This window comes from Coptis chinensis, chromosome 7, assembly GCF_015680905.1.
Source record: "Coptis chinensis isolate HL-2020 chromosome 7, ASM1568090v1, whole genome shotgun sequence".
Classification (NCBI taxonomy): domain Eukaryota; kingdom Viridiplantae; phylum Streptophyta; class Magnoliopsida; order Ranunculales; family Ranunculaceae; genus Coptis; species Coptis chinensis.
Genome location: NC_141462.1, coordinates 35064992 through 35080299, shown reverse-complemented (window position 1 = coordinate 35080299; position 15308 = coordinate 35064992). Strand labels below are relative to the sequence as shown.

The 15308-nt window shown below is 36.7% G+C and overlaps 2 protein-coding genes and 1 long non-coding RNA gene across 5 annotated transcripts; 1 reads left to right on the top strand and 2 right to left on the bottom strand.

Moving 5' to 3' along the window:
• Positions 1-2103: 2103 nt before the first annotated feature.
• On the bottom strand, positions 2104-6905 carry LOC147487267 (hydroxymethylglutaryl-CoA lyase, mitochondrial-like). The gene is made up of 8 exons (XM_086571011.1): positions 6740-6905; positions 6482-6656; positions 6197-6376; positions 4960-5040; positions 4705-4868; positions 3689-3825; positions 3477-3592; positions 2104-2593 (listed from the first exon to the last, which is right to left on the bottom strand). The coding sequence occupies exons 1-8, from the start codon at positions 6892-6894 to the stop codon at positions 2345-2347; spliced, it is 1257 nt and encodes a 418-aa protein (XP_086427137.1). The 5' UTR covers positions 6895-6905; the 3' UTR covers positions 2104-2344.
• Positions 6906-6913: 8 nt separating this feature from the next.
• Positions 6914-9267, top strand: LOC147487266 (uncharacterized). Of its 2 annotated transcripts, none has more exons than XR_015201172.1 (4): positions 6914-7275; positions 7539-8501; positions 8622-8715; positions 8876-9267. It is a non-coding gene; the product is annotated as an uncharacterized LOC147487266 (long non-coding RNA). The 2 variants fall into 2 exon arrangements; XR_015201171.1 differs by lacking the exon at positions 6914-7275 and having other exon boundaries at positions 7643-7772; positions 8105-8501.
• On the bottom strand, positions 9022-13967 carry LOC147487265 (protein FAR1-RELATED SEQUENCE 5-like). Of its 2 annotated transcripts, XM_086571012.1 has the most exons (4): positions 13656-13967; positions 11383-13461; positions 10691-11293; positions 9022-10110 (listed from the first exon to the last, which is right to left on the bottom strand). In XM_086571012.1, the coding sequence occupies exons 2-4, from the start codon at positions 11505-11507 to the stop codon at positions 10095-10097; spliced, it is 744 nt and encodes a 247-aa protein (XP_086427138.1). In that variant the 5' UTR covers positions 11508-13461; positions 13656-13967; the 3' UTR covers positions 9022-10094. The 2 variants fall into 2 exon arrangements, 1 of the variants encoding a protein (XP_086427138.1); XR_015201170.1 differs by lacking the exon at positions 9022-10110 and having other exon boundaries at positions 11055-11293.
• Between the last annotated feature and the right edge of the window lie 1341 nt (positions 13968-15308).

Sequence of the window (15308 nt, the reverse complement as noted above, 5' to 3'; positions counted from 1 at the left end):
ACAATTTCTTTTTTATGAAAAACACTAGCATTTTTCCCAATACACCAGTCTCCCAATATTTTTCCCAACACTAGCAATTTCAATAATCAAAATTGTTGCCGCTTGACAAACTTTTTCAATAATCATCTACGCATAGCATAGTGAGTGTGCACAATGGACCACGCTTTCAACGCCTCTGAACTCCTTCATTATGCACTCTGTCAAAGTACTACATTTGGAGTTGGGTGATGATAGCATTTTCAGAATGGGGACCAATAACCAATGCAAGAATTGATCAAAGGATTATGCGACTAATGACAGGGTGAAACAGAATTAATTCAACGATCCGACTAGCATCTATAATTTCTTAATTTTTTCGCCTCCATATAGATAATTTGAAAAAATCACAACTCCATCATTTGAATCATTCAATCTCCATACACATGAAATAAAATCCACAATATATTGAATTTTTTTAAATTGTAATCTTGCCACATCGACATCTTCCAGAAAGCTTTTTACACATTCAATTCACTCCACATAGTATATCCGACTTAATAGCTCTATAGAACAATTATCAACATTGTACAGTGTAATTTTTTCTAATGGTAATCTTGCCACAACAATCTTTCGGAAAGCTTTTATTTACACATTCAATTCAATCTCCATATTATATCCGCATTAATAGATCTATATATAAAACAAATATTAACAGTGTCCAATGTATTTTTCCTAATTGTTTCTCAATATTCAATTCAATCTACATATTATATTCGCATTAATATATCTATATATAGAACAAATATTAACAGTGTCTAATGTATTTTTCCTAATGTTCATCAATCACATATAAATGCTCAACAAGATAATTACACAACCAGCAGTACAAAGGTTAACTTCATCAACATAATACCTATTTTTTGGATAAATTAGTATGTGGCATATGCACTAATATTGATTAAATTACAAGCGATTAAATACCTCTTCGAGTATATTTATTCGCTCCATGGCACAGCAGCAAAAATCGAATCGGACAAAGAACACAACTAGCGTATTGAAGTGTTATTTTCTTATTGAAGTATTTTGTCAGGCCTCGACCTTTATTAATCTAAAACATATTACATAATATATCCATTCAAACAAATGTAATATGTTACTATTCTAATTTATATGCGTTCATTCTTTTGATTTTCTCTACCCCAATTTTCTTTCCTAGCACGTGCCCGTTTACTAGTACTTTTAGGCTAAAAAGTTGAGCAACCATTAACGTGTCTAAGGTGTGTGATTGTACCTTTGTAACGTCTGACTCAGTTGCCACTCATGCCCCAAGGCGGTTGCCCGCTTAGGCTATGATTGCTACCCAAGGCACAATTTGGAGGGTGTTGGTTTGGAAGCCTAAACCAAGTTGGGACCAAAATTCAAGTTTGTTTTTTTTTAATTCAAGTTTGTTTTTTTTTTGGTGAACAAGTTAACAACCCGAAATTTAAGTTCGATAACTCAAGTTTGAATAAAACATTTTGGTGGTTCTGCTACAACTCGAGATTTAAGTATTAATTACGGGTTAATTACAGTCTCAAATAAGTGATTTTTCTTTTCTATTTTTAATAATGACTTTGTGATTTGCTCTTACCGCAAGTGTTAACAACAGGGCCAGATCTGAAGATGATATGGTACTGCTAATACTATGAAATGCAAATGTTTAGAGCATTGCAGTAAAAGTGTAAAACAAGAAAAGAAACAGTCTGGTGAAGGCAATGTATTTGGGATAATTATAATGAAAACACAATATTTCCTAACACTAATATAACATCTATAATAATATTTCCCGTCACAATTGAATGTCATGTTGGCACTCATGTACCACTGCAGGTACATGACTTTGAGATGTCCCGACTTTTACCTTAAAAGCGCATTATAGTAGATTTCAGACGAGTTTCTTTAGTTCGTCGTTATCCTATTTCAGGTTTTAAAAGAAAAAATCACAGTAATAATAAGGCAAATGACAATATATGTGTGAAATATATTCTAGATATAACATTGTATCCATTAATTCAACACGGATCCTACGTAAATTCCAAAGTAACATAGCATATTTTATTTCGATAATGGAAGTAACATAGCATATTGGTACGAAAAAAAGTATTATTATTGCTTATCATAATGTCTCCTCGATGAGAATCAGAACATATTCACTGATCATACATCCGTTTCATCAAGGGCTCTGAATCCAAACTCATCTTATGGCATTATTTGTGTAGTTGTGTGTACATATATCAAGCATCAATGTGCAATCCAAATTAAAAAAATCACCGCCAATTTTTTGGCTTTTGGAGTCTTCTTTGGCAGGAACCAGATTTACATTAAGTTATATTTTAGAGGCATCTGATGTGATTCTGCTTAAAGCAACGGTTGCCTTTGAGCCAGATGCACGTCCCAAATGCTTGCAGATGAATTCCCCAGTTGACATGAGCTTGCCAAGGTCTACATTGGTTTTCACGCCAAGCCCGTTGAGCATGTACACCACATCCTCTGTCGCAATATTCCCAGAAGCACCTTTGGCATACGGGCAACCTCCAAGGCCCGCAACAGATGAATCGACTATACTGATTCCCATCTGTGAAGAAAAAAAACTTTTAGCAGTAAGGAACAGTTCAATGTATGATTTTTCCGATACACCGAAGCTACAAGCAAGCAGTAAGTAACTGTTTCACAAAAAGTTTAGGAACATAAGCTTTCTCATGCATAGGAGGACCATGTCCTACCAACTGAAACAGTGCTCTGCCTTAATAACCAAATTGCATAGACATTTTGAGTATGTACAGATTTCCCAATCCATTGATTACCAATTCTACTTCAGAATCATTCATGATTTAGCACAAAGGAATTGGAAAGGTCGATAAGTAAAAATTGGAAGCTAAGGCATCCAATTGAGTCGGTATTATATGGGAAACAGAACACAACTCTCTCCAGCTCAGGCATTTTTAGAATCCCCGTGATGGACTGAGACAAGCCACGCAGGCCATTAGCATCATGATTCATGCACTTTGATTCATTTGCCTTCTTTATAGGAATATAAATGATAGAGAGTGGGGGTCCTGTTTTCTCTCTTCTAATCCATTTTTTACACAAATCTTAAAATGTTTCCACTGGTCCAACCACTTTACCTGAGACTTTACTGAGTTTGTTATCTTTCTGTGAAATTTAGTAAACCCTCGTCCTTTAGTCAATAGGGATGCAAATTGGAACTTTAGTCAATAGCATGCGAGCTTGTGGAGGAGAAACTTTTTATTTGAACCTTATAAGGCTTCTTTTTAACCCCTATTTCTATTTTGGGGGAGTGAGAAATTAAACCCTTATTACAAAGATACAATCAAGTAACATGCTGTCCTGCTTCTCATTTCCCAAAACCCACACAATCTTCAACCAAATTGATATTGAACATGAGCAAGTCTCTGGATTGTTATGTTCTTAAAAAGTCAAGTATAAATGCGACTTACTTGGAGTGACGCCAAAATATTAGAAAGAGATTGCCCATAAGTGTCATGAAAATGAACAGCGAGCTTCTCTAATGGAACGACAGCCATTACAGCTTCAAGCATTGGAACAACAGTACCTGTCAAGCATGAAGTCGAAATTAGAGAAACTCTAAGAACCAAATTGATAGTTGCATAGCTGACATAAAAGAAGAAGAAATGGTTCAGAACAGTACCAGGTGTACCAACGCCAATTGTATCACCGAGGGAAATCTCAGAGCAACCCATGTCATAAAGTTCTTTTGCCACATATGCCACCTTTGAGGGAGGCACTGATCCTTCTACTGGACACCCCACAACACAAGAGACATACCTAAAATTTTACTCCAAATCAGAAATGCATAAAGAGAAGTAAAAGGGAGAAAGGAGCATGCTCATTATTTCTATACATGAAGTACTCATTAAGAGACAACAATACAAGGTTTCAAGAGGGAAATCACAAATGAAATTCAACAACCATAATAAGTCCAATATGAAATAGATCATAAACGTGAATTGTTTTTCACAAAGTAACTAATCCCAAGTATGTTATCATATATATTAAGAAAAAAAGGGCACTTCAGGGACAAACAATATCTGATCGATAAATACAGTGTAGACAGTAAAAAGGCTATTTTATGTAGAGAAACTCTCAAGTTAGATCTAGTAAACATGCTTCTTACCATCACACACTTAATACCAGTAATCCAGTATGCATAAAAGAAGTATAATTTCTCATACTATAGAGAAAAAACTTTGCTTCCACCTAAAATATCTCCGCATTGAATATTCAAAGCATCATTTATCAAAAAAAATTATTTAATTTCACCAATAATTTAGCTTCCAATCCCTAGACACTGCTACCTAACTTTAACATATTACAACTCCTACGCCTGCAAACACAAAGAAGATCACCAGATCATACGCTGCTTTCATACCAAGAACATAGGCACTGTACACATTCTCAGTAATTTGAATCTCCAGAAAATAGGTTGCCTGACTGAAATTTCAATCACTTGTAGCAAAGATATGCTGTCTTCCAACTCAGCGGTTTGGACATTTGGAATATTAATTTCTTAGATTGAATAGTGAAGGTTTTAAAAATCATCAAGGACTACAACAAAGCAAGTGAGTTTTCCCCCACCGGGGGAATTGAGCAACTAGTGAGGTGGTCAAAAAATAAGTGCCACCAAAGCAAACAAGACAGACATACCCACGAACAGCGACTGATAGCGTTTTGGCAGCATCAGCAACTTCATGATAACGAATTAGGCTCTCTTCGATGCTGCAATTGATGTTTGACTTAGAAAATGATTCAGACGCAGATGCAAATACAGCAACTTCCTTTGCTCCAGCAGCAACGGCAGCTTCAAAACCCTAGAAATACAGAATAAAAACAGATGCAAAACATTTCACATAAACTCATGTTGGCTACAGTCTGTAGTTTGTTCCAGAAAAAATTACTCACTTTGAGATTAGGTGTTAACACGGGGAATCTAGCACCTTTCAAATTTTGAATTGCCTTCATTACATCTTTTGCATCTGCTAGCTGTATATAATAACAAAATCAGATCTTACATTTGTACTAACTTTGTTTAGGGAAATATACAATATGGGTAAAACACCGTGGGAAAAAAAAATCCTTAAGACACAGAAACCTTAAATGATGCTCAAATATCTGACAAAATATTGGTAGCACTATCAGTGTGTTTGGTTTTTAAAGGGGATAATTCCCTGATATACCCACCCTTTGGAGAAGAATTTCATGAGATAGAACAATTTTGATGGAAAACATTATATAGGGATGGCATGGGAAAATTCTCCAAGAAAGTTCTTGAAGGTGCTAAAAGTTCCTCAGTGTGCTATATCATTAAGATTTTCCATTAAAAGGGGTTTACCATGGATAAATTACTTTGTGTACTCAAACACGCCCAATATGTAGTTTCATTGCTACAGATAGCTAGAATAGCATGAAATGGTCCAAGACTTTTCCGACAATATAAAAGACATGCATTTTAAAAATACTAATCAATACGAAAGATTTCTTCTAAGACAAGGTCTAACAGTTCAAGACTTAACATGTCAACACTTGAGAGGCAATGATACCCTATACTAGGGTACACAAGTTGGTTTCAGCTATACTACGCAAGCATGATTCACAGGGAGACACTCACAGACAAAAACATTCAGATAAAAACCTCATACATAGTGGTCTCAGAAACTTCATTTCAGAAAAGTAAAAATATCAAGAAATGCATGCAACAGGCGTGAAATTATAAAGCAAACAGATTCATCATTTCATGACAATCTGTTGGGATAACTTAGTTTATTTAAAGTAATAGTAGCAGATAACAACACACAGAAGTTCCACGAGAGGGTCTTAAGTCTTAACATCCTCGATTTCACATAACAAAGTGCTTGAACATGTCATATGGAACATCATGGTTCCCTAAACAAGTTTAAGCGTCAATTACCAAGCTAAAAATAAGTTCTTACATTGTAATGAACTATTAGCACCATACTAGTTCAGCTTAGGCATTAAACAATTCAAGAACCAAGATTGGGAGGAAGTTTTCAATCAACAGAAATGGAACAACTGAATTCTCCTAGAGTTGGCAATATGTTGAGGAACAACAAAGAAAGGCAATCGGATTTACAGTGAAAGTAGTTAACAATCAAGGACAGGAAAAGTAAATCTGAGATACCTGAGGTACCCACTTTGGTGAGACAAAACTCGTGGCCTCGACAACAGGCAATCCTGAATATGCTAGCCTTTGTATCAATTCAACCTTAACAGCTGTAGGCACCACATTTTTCTCATTTTGCAACCCATCCCTTGGTCCAACTTCCACAATCTTGACATAACTCGGCATGCCATTTAATAACTGCAGTATCGAATAACCACAATAAATGGAAGCTAGTATCTACACTAAAATCGAATAAATAAGTAGCAAAAAATGAAATTATAAACTCAAGTCAGTAGAGATCACCTTATTGTTCAGCTTCCATACATCTTGTCGATCCGGCAAATGCCACGAGTTACAAACATTTCGAGCCACCACATGACTCCTATCCAAGCTCGTAGTCCTATGGTTCAACGAACCCCCGCGAGATAACTCCCTGCTATGTCTTTTCCATACAAATGTCCCTTTGGAATATTCTTCACTGCATATTCAAACACAAAACATTAACAATACAATATCGATACAAACAACAACATTAGAACCATTACACACACACACACTTACTTGCAAGTATTAGATGAGCTGCAACTCCTACCCTCAATCCAACAATTGCCCATTCCAACTTCATCTATACTACTAGGCCTGCATGCACCAGAAGAAAATCTCCAAATTCTGTCAACATGACTAGTCATGTTTGGTGGCTCCTCTAAACTCGACATTGTGGACGGGACAAGCAAATGCTCCACCTGGAACACTTGGGAACGGATTTTGTTGCAATCATTAATTTAATTTAAGTCACCCTTGCTCATCTCTGTAAACAAATTACTACTTAAAATCAATAAAATAATAATAATAATAATTGAAAATTCAAAACTGAGATCCTTGTTTGATCTTAAAAATCATAAGCAACAATTGTTTTCTTAAATCTGAATTTTCGGATTCAATCTCAGCTAGGGTATTGGTCATCGCCAAGGATGTTAACAACTTTTCCTTCCAACCCATTGGATATTGATGCTTAATTTCTTTCTTCATACCTAACCCTTGATTCTGTTTGACTTTTTGAGGGCTCTTTGATTTCTACTGCTTTCTATATGCCTCAGGTTAATTTCACGCAAAGCTACCTTCATCTTTTTCCTCTAGATTATAGCATTACGATATTCTGGTAAAGTTTTATGGTTAAAGCAATACTAGGAATAGCTTGTTCTTCTCTTTCGCCATCTGCTTCATCTACCCTTATTTCAGAACTCATTTCCTCAATCAGCGGAACCAAAAACTAAACATTAATCAAGTACTGTTAATAACAATTTTAATTTTTAAGTTTCGTTTCTCTGCATTTGATTTTGGATCTTGTAATCTTCTTTAGGTTTGAAAGTCATGATGGAGCATTATGTGCTATTGGATACATAACAGCAGAATGCATCTCAGGAGTATTAACGGTGTAAACTTGTGTGGGTGTATGTGTAACTAATAGTGTTGAAGCTTGAGAGTTCATATCTTTATATCTTTGCTTAGTCGGTTGGATCTTGGATTTGGAGAGGGAGAGGGCTCTGCTTTCAGTAGTTTTGAGGGGGCACCCCTAATTCCTCCATAGTAGTGGGTGGGTTTGCACTCATGGATAACAGGGAAACAACCCTTTTGAGATTTTAACCAAATTTACATGTGTCTCAACTTCTGTTTTCATGTTGAATTTGAAAAAACGATTTTTTCTTTTAAATGACATGAATGTTGATTCAGATTTATTATGCGATGAAAATGCTTTTGAATTGAAAGTATTATTTTGAATGGAAATCACATAATGCCAAATGCATTATGTACAATTAAATTATTTTGATGTGGTATTGTGTGTAAGAGATTTCTATCTGCTTGTTTCTTTTTACCTGTAAGTTTTTCTTCCAATTTGTGCCTCTCTAATGGTATAGCTCCCTACAGATTTCTGAAGAGTTGCTTCAGAACACTATTAAATGTTTGGCAAAATGTGGTACTCTGAGACTGCAACGTTGGCTTCCATTGCGATGCAAGCATTGGGGCACATTGGACTGCGTGGTCCATTGCCTGGACTTGTTGATCCCGAATCAGGTAAGCTTGCTCTCTGTATGGTAACTGCTGAGAAGCTGTGTAACACAACTCATATATTGGATCTTGATTGCAATAAATTAACGCTCATCCAAGAACTTGTAATGAGAAGTTGGGCAAAATACTCTCGGGAGACGACATCAAGGCAATCCAGAAAATTGTTATCTCTTTGGGCCACATTTGCACAAAGGAAAGAACATTATCATCGATAAATATTGCTCTTGATCTGATATTCAGTTTGTGCAGATCAAAGGTGGGTGGGTATCTGGACTTTTTTTTTTTTTTTAATTGATTGCATTTGCTTTGAGTCTGATTTCCTGAAATAGTTTTGATGATTGTTATGACTATGCTGTATCTCCATTTCCTGAAATAGTTTTGATGGTTTGCTGCCAAGCCTACCATTATGACTATTTTGTACCTTTCCTTAGAAGCTGTACTAAGGTCCAAGAACCTTCACTGTACAAGAGGTATACATTCTTCAAACCTTACTAGCTAATTCAATTGGTAATGGCAGAAAATAGGACTAAAACCTAATTAACCTACTTATAGTAGGGCTCAAAGTCTATAAGGTAATATATAACTTGTGTCAAAGTCTATAACTTATCTAATTTTATTTTCTATAAACAGATATGTCAACTATGTTACCAAGAAGGCCACACAACTCCACAATGCCCATACCTGCACAAGAGATATAGAAGGGTTATGGATAATGACCTTAATCCATGCAGAAGAGTCATGAATTTGGTAAAGCATGTCAATGAATCAGACAAACTGGTTGAATTGTGGCTCCATTGTGATTGGGTTGGATGTGGTAAAAATGAGAGACTAACTACAGCTAAACCAATGCTACCTACAGATATGAATACCAAACTTGTGTTCAATTGTCACGTGTGTGAGGCTAAGTGTTGTTGAGTTGTTGAATATCCCAAGTGATTCTAAGTGTGGTGTGTGCATCTGTGTCCTGTAAGGGTGATCTTCCCTTTTAAGTATTTCTAATAAATAAACTTTAAATTCTGTCATATATACTATAGTAACAACACCACAACTGTAGCGCATCACAGAAGCAAACACAAGTCTCATTCACTAACAAAACAAGTCCACCATCAAGACATAACTAAAACATAACCAAGCAAGTTCACTGTAACAACATCAATTCAACATAATCACAGAAGTGAACTAGAATATCCAAAACATAACAAAATATGCCCACTATAACAACATCAATTCAATAGAATCACATAAATAAACTAGAATATCTAAAACATAACAAAATATGCCACATTGTGTCTGGTTATGATGCCCATTTTGAGTGATAAAAAGTACCAACTGACCAACTATTTATTGTGTCTAACTAAGATGCTCCGTAGGTCGTTGAGTTGAAGTCACTGGAGGAGTTTAAGGTGAGCCTTCACCAAACATCAAATGATACATACCCTTTGTCCTGCATCCATTGGTTTATGTGGGTCCTCTTTGCCTTCTACTGCCTCCCCTGCCTCTACCTTGTGGTGGTGGTGATGGTGGTGCCTGCTGCACTGGTGGTACTTGCTGCATTGGTGCTCCTTTTGTTCTCTTACTGCCTCCCCTACCTCTACCTTGTGGTGGTGATGGTGGTGGTGCTGCTGGTGCCTGCTGCACTGGTGGTGCTTCTCCTCTGCCCCTACCACCTCTACCTTGTGGTGGTGATGGGGGTGCTTTTTGTACTGGTGGTGCTTCTCCCTTTCCACCTCTACCCCTGCTAGTCCCTCCACTTGCTCCGTCTTGTTGTGTTGGTGCTTCTTGCTGCTGCACTGGAAACTCAAGTGGTTGCTGCACTTGAGTTATTTGTGATTGTTGCACTTCAGCTCCATCATCCACTGGGGCACCTTCAAATTTAAGCATTATATTCGATAATTAGAAAAAACACAAGCACATTACATTGTTTAATAAATAGTTTAATACCTTTTATTTTTATTTTCCTTTCTTGTAGTTTGCTTACTTCCTTGCTTCACATGTGGTGCTGTTGTGACCCTCCTCACCACACTTCTTACATTTTCTAATGATTTTATTGCTTGCTGGTGCTTCATCTTCATCTTTAATTCTTTGCTTCCTAGGTCTACCTAGTGGTACTGAGAGTTCAGGAGGTTCAACCAAGTCTTTGAATGCAACCTAAACCACCCCCCACTTTAGAAACCAATTTAATAAGTTAATAATGTTAAGAGATTAAATTTGATACAAGTAATAAACTTACTATTGGATCCCAGTCCTCTTTGTTATCAATTGGATACAAGTAATTTGCATATGTTGCCCTTAATGCTTGAACACTTAAGTATGGACTCACATATCTAACATTGGCAGAGCATACAAGTCTCAGTCAATAAGTTACCTTATCTAACACTGCAAATATCAAAGGATGATTTCACTTGATAACTAAATACATGATAACACTGCAAATAACTAAATTACCTTATCCATGGCTCTCTTCTTTCCCTGATAACTGCAACAACATGTACACATGACACTCCTGACATTTGCCACTCAATGCAAGTGCATGTCTTCTTCACTATATCCACAACATACTTTGAACCAGTCTGGGTGTTCATAGCCAAAAAAGCAGTGTCTGACACACCAGATACCTTGTACCTCATATATCTCTGCTCTGTTTTTTCTATCATAAACTTAATATTAGGCACTAAACCCTCTTCTGGTAACTCCATAAACAACATCCTTCTATCATACATGATGTGCAATAGAGCTAGGTTATACTTGTCTACAAATTGAAACAATGGTTTATCTCTATACTCTAATATCCATGAATTGAAAGACTCACTGAAGTTATTTGTAAGCCCATCACACTTTGATGTCAAATCAAAGTGTGCCCTAGCCCATGTGTGCCTATCCTCTCTGTCCAACCAATCTAAAGCAGCCTTGTCAGTCTTAAGAATTTGTGTCAAAATCCTTGTAAGCTCTGGTAACTTGTATGCTCTGGCTGCTCCCCAAGCTAAATTTTCCCATAATTCACCACTAAAAGTCTTTTTAAAATTCTTATACACGTGCCTGAAACAAAATCTGCAACAAGAAGTTATAGTTTATTATTAATCAAGCATAGTGAATAAGGGAAGTAATGTGCCACAGCTGGGAAGTAATCAAGTTCATACCTGTGATTTGAATCTGGGAAGTAATGTGCCACGGCTGGTATTAATCCCTTTTGTTTGTCTGAGATGAAAGTCAAAGGATCCCTGTGTTGAATCAGAAATGGCTTTAGCTGACTTAATAATTGCATCCAAGTAGCTTTATTCTCACCTTTACAAATGTAAATCCCAAGAGGAAATTACAAATGTAAATCCAACCCTATAGCAGTTAAACAACATCCACCATATTTTCCTTTAAGGAAACACCCATCAAGACTAATTACTGGTCTGCACCCATTCAACCACCCATCCAAAGAAGCCTTAAATGTTATCACAACACCTATGAATTCATCAGTCCCATTCTTCTTAGACCACTCAGCAATGCTTCATGGATTGTCTTTCTTTATTTACCTACACAATTCTGGGACAAGAGCAAACCCTTCCTCATAATTTCCATTCAAATTTTCAAGAATAAGTGTTCTGGCACTCCAAGCAGACCGATATGAGATTTTAACACCAAATATGCTAAACATATCAGCTTCAAGATCTTTTGGCTTGTAATTTGGATGATCTCTCACATTATCTTGAAAATGTTTGGCAACCCAAAGTGATGTGGCCTGACAATACTTGTTTTTCTCATTTGCTTCACAAGTGTGTTCATCATTGTATTTTCTCAAAATGAAAGTGTGACCATCCCTTGCAATAGTGGTTGTTATAGTCCACTTACATTTCGCATCCTTGCATAACAAAACGTATCTGACCTTGTCATCCCTATGTTGCCTAAAACTGAACTTCTGCTTAATTGCCTTGAACTTGAAGAAATCTCTGCAATCTTCTAAGGTAGGCCAAGTCATTTTGGGTCTCAAGTCACATAGTTCATTTATAACTGGTGGGTCTGAAACCTTTTCTATCTCTTCTGCTTCATATATGTTCTTTGTTTCCCTAACTACATTGCCCAACACAGAACCTTGCAATTCTTCTTCTAAGTCTTTCATTTTTTCTTCCAACACAAATGGCTCACCACAATCCTCTAAGTTAAAGTCATCTCCACATTTTGAATTCTCGGGTAAGAACTCCTCATCCTCATCATTAGATTCATAGTTAAATGCATTGTCAGCTTCATTTCTCCCTCCAACAGTGGGACCAAACTTTTCACCATAATAATAGTCATTGTCAGAGTCATTGTCACGGTCACCATTCAGCACTTCATCCACTGCTACACCATTCATTCAATTCTACATCAGGAACACCATCCAATTCCACATCTCCAACATCATGCACTTCATGATCATCTGCATGTTTCAATGCCTCCATGTATTCATGTTCCGACTCATCTAACTGAGACTGCTCAATGTTCTCACACCATCACTATCTAGATCACCTAGCTTAGATTGAGCAATCACTTCTTCAGGCCCCTTCATAACATTATCACCCTCATTATCAGAAATTTCAAGTACCAATGGCTCTCTATTATGTCTCATGGACCTTCTTATAGGTGCCATTGCTACTGTGGGAACTGTGGGATTTTGAGATGTAGTGGGTAGTGTTGTGGGGACATTTGAGCAACTTTGACTTCATCTGGGTGATCTTCTACAACTTTCTTGAACTTTTTTTTGCTTTAGTAGGTGTACTAGGTAGTGTGAGGACATTTGAGCAGCTTTTAGTGAATCTGGGTGACCTTTTAACACTATCATGAACGTTTATTGATTTATTAGGTGTACTAGGTAGTTTTGGTGTAGACGTAACTGTTGGGAGAGTGTTACTGCTTGAAGTGGTGATAATAGGAGGGCTTCTAGTAAACTTTGTGACTTTTGGTGCTGGGGAGACAAATAATTAAGTGATATTTTTTGTCTTTTTCAGACTTTAACTCATCCCACATATGCAACAGGTGTGCATCTTGTGATATCTTACACATGAACTCCACCAACCAACTTCCTTACATCTTTGTTAACATCAAGCATACATAACCCATCACCATCAATTTGCAATTTTGATTTCTTCCTACCCTTGTAATCGGTTCTCTTAAGCTTCCCTGGGGTAGTTATGCCCCAACAACCACCATAATGAACCACAAATTCCTTCACACCCAGTAAAGGAGAAGCCATACTACACCAAAAAAATTAACGAAAAATAGACAATTAGATAACAGGCAAACAAAAGCCCAAATTTTCAGTAAAGTTAGGGTTAGGTATCACTGTATACTAGTAATTTAGTTTATAGTACTAGAACATAATGAAAAATTAGACCTTGGTCCTAAAATTTACAGTAAGCAAACTTCAAACACATGCAATAACACTTACGTAGAACTTCCTCGATCAACGATGTAAAACAATAATGGTCCCTTGAAGAAAATTCCCCGATCAACGCAATCACCTCAAATGGTCACCTCAAACAATCACAAATATTCCACCCCAAATGACCTTCGATGGTAAAGGTCAGACCTTTAAGGGTTAAATGAAAATGAGAGAACTGAGAAGAATTATGGTTGAAATGAGTTAGAATTATGGTTCAAGTTTCGGTTCGACTGAGAGGATTAAGTTGAAATGAGTGCGAATTATGGTTCAGTGGAGAGAAGTTAGGGTTAAAGTAAGAGAGAGGACGAGTGTAAGTTGAGTGAGAGAGAGCACAAGTGAGGGAAAAGAAATGTTTCCCTCGTCATTTATGACCACCTTTTTGAGATACGCGAAAGTGGAAATCAATGGTGGTGCTTTGGTAGATCTACACGCTTTAGATGTTTGCCATGTAGCAAGCCTAAAATCAAAATTTATGGTTTGTACGTGAGACACACGTGTAAGGGTATTCTAGGTATGAAGCAAAATACAAGGCAGTTAACGAGTTTGACTACCAAAAGTTGGACTAAAGTCTAATTTTGAAGTATAAATATATCAAGGCCTAATATCGCTATTATAAGTAGGACTAAAACCTAAATACCCCTACTTTCATATATGGAATACATAACAAAATAAACTGCAAATTGTATGTGAGAATTGCAGGCAGTCAATAACTCACATCCTGATAATAGAAATTACAAGAAAACACATACGGCTTTGTTTCCATGTCCAAACATTTAACATCCTTAAAACCATAATGAATAATTGAGACCACGGTTGCGATTTATCATTCATTAACCAAAAATACAAAGATAAATATGCACAACTGATGGAAAATATGTCTACAGTGTGGAGATAGAAACCAAGCTATTGACATATGGGAATAACTTCCCATCGAAATCCGATGGCTCATCATGCAAGACCTTAAATTCTTCATTACACATGTGACGGGCATCTAAAGCAATTCTTCCTCGACTCTTGACAACCACCACATTAGCACTAATAGAATGTAACAACATGCTCGCAATTGAACCATTTTCTTCCATAACATCAAACTCAGGGCTAGTAGACATGTTCCTATAAAGTTGTTGTTAGGAATATACAACTTAATTGTACTTACTCTTTACCAATTACCAACCTATACAAACCTTTTGTCTTGTACGTGTCTTGTACTTCTTAATTAAATCCGAGCCTAGTGTAGATACACTATGTCCTTAAGACAGATTTTCCCCCTCACGGTGCTTGAAGGTTGATGGGAAACTATCTCCCAAGATAGAACGGATTTCCTTCTATAGAAAGCTAGCACTTCAATTCTATAGACTCAGCGAACACAACATAGTATTTGACTAAGAACAGAGGGAGAAGAGAAAGATCAGAACTCTGTGTGATCTGGTGTATTTTTCTCTCCAAATTCATCCACTATTTATAGGTGAGTGGTGCCTTTTCGAAACAACACAGTGACTCTTGGGAAAAAGTAAGCAACTCTTTGAAAAGTCACATGTTTCGAAAGGACACACCATTTCGGCATATAGCACTGTTTCGAACCAGTGCCTATTTCGAAAGGTTGCACCTTTTCGGCATGATGCACTGTTTCAAACCAGTGCACATTTCGAAAGGTCGCAC

Excerpts from the sequence above, each read along its gene's own strand:
- LOC147487267 (XM_086571011.1), bottom strand. The coding sequence starts at position 6,894 with ATGTCGAGTTTAGAGGAGCCACCAAACATGACTAGTCATGTTGACAGA. Across the intron at positions 6,377-6,481 it reads TATGGAAGCTGAACAATAAG|TTATTAAATGGCATGCCGAG; the intron begins GTGATCTCTACT and ends TCGATACTGCAG. Across the intron at positions 2,594-3,476 it reads ATATTTTGGCGTCACTCCAA|ATGGGAATCAGTATAGTCGA; the intron begins GTAAGTCGCATT and ends TTTTCTTCACAG.
- LOC147487265 (XM_086571012.1), bottom strand. The coding sequence starts at position 11,507 with ATGCAATTATTAAGTCAGCTAAAGCCATTTCTGATTCAACACAGGGAT. Across the intron at positions 11,294-11,382 it reads TTCCCAGATTCAAATCACAG|ATTTTGTTTCAGGCACGTGT; the intron begins GTATGAACTTGA and ends TTCTTGTTGCAG.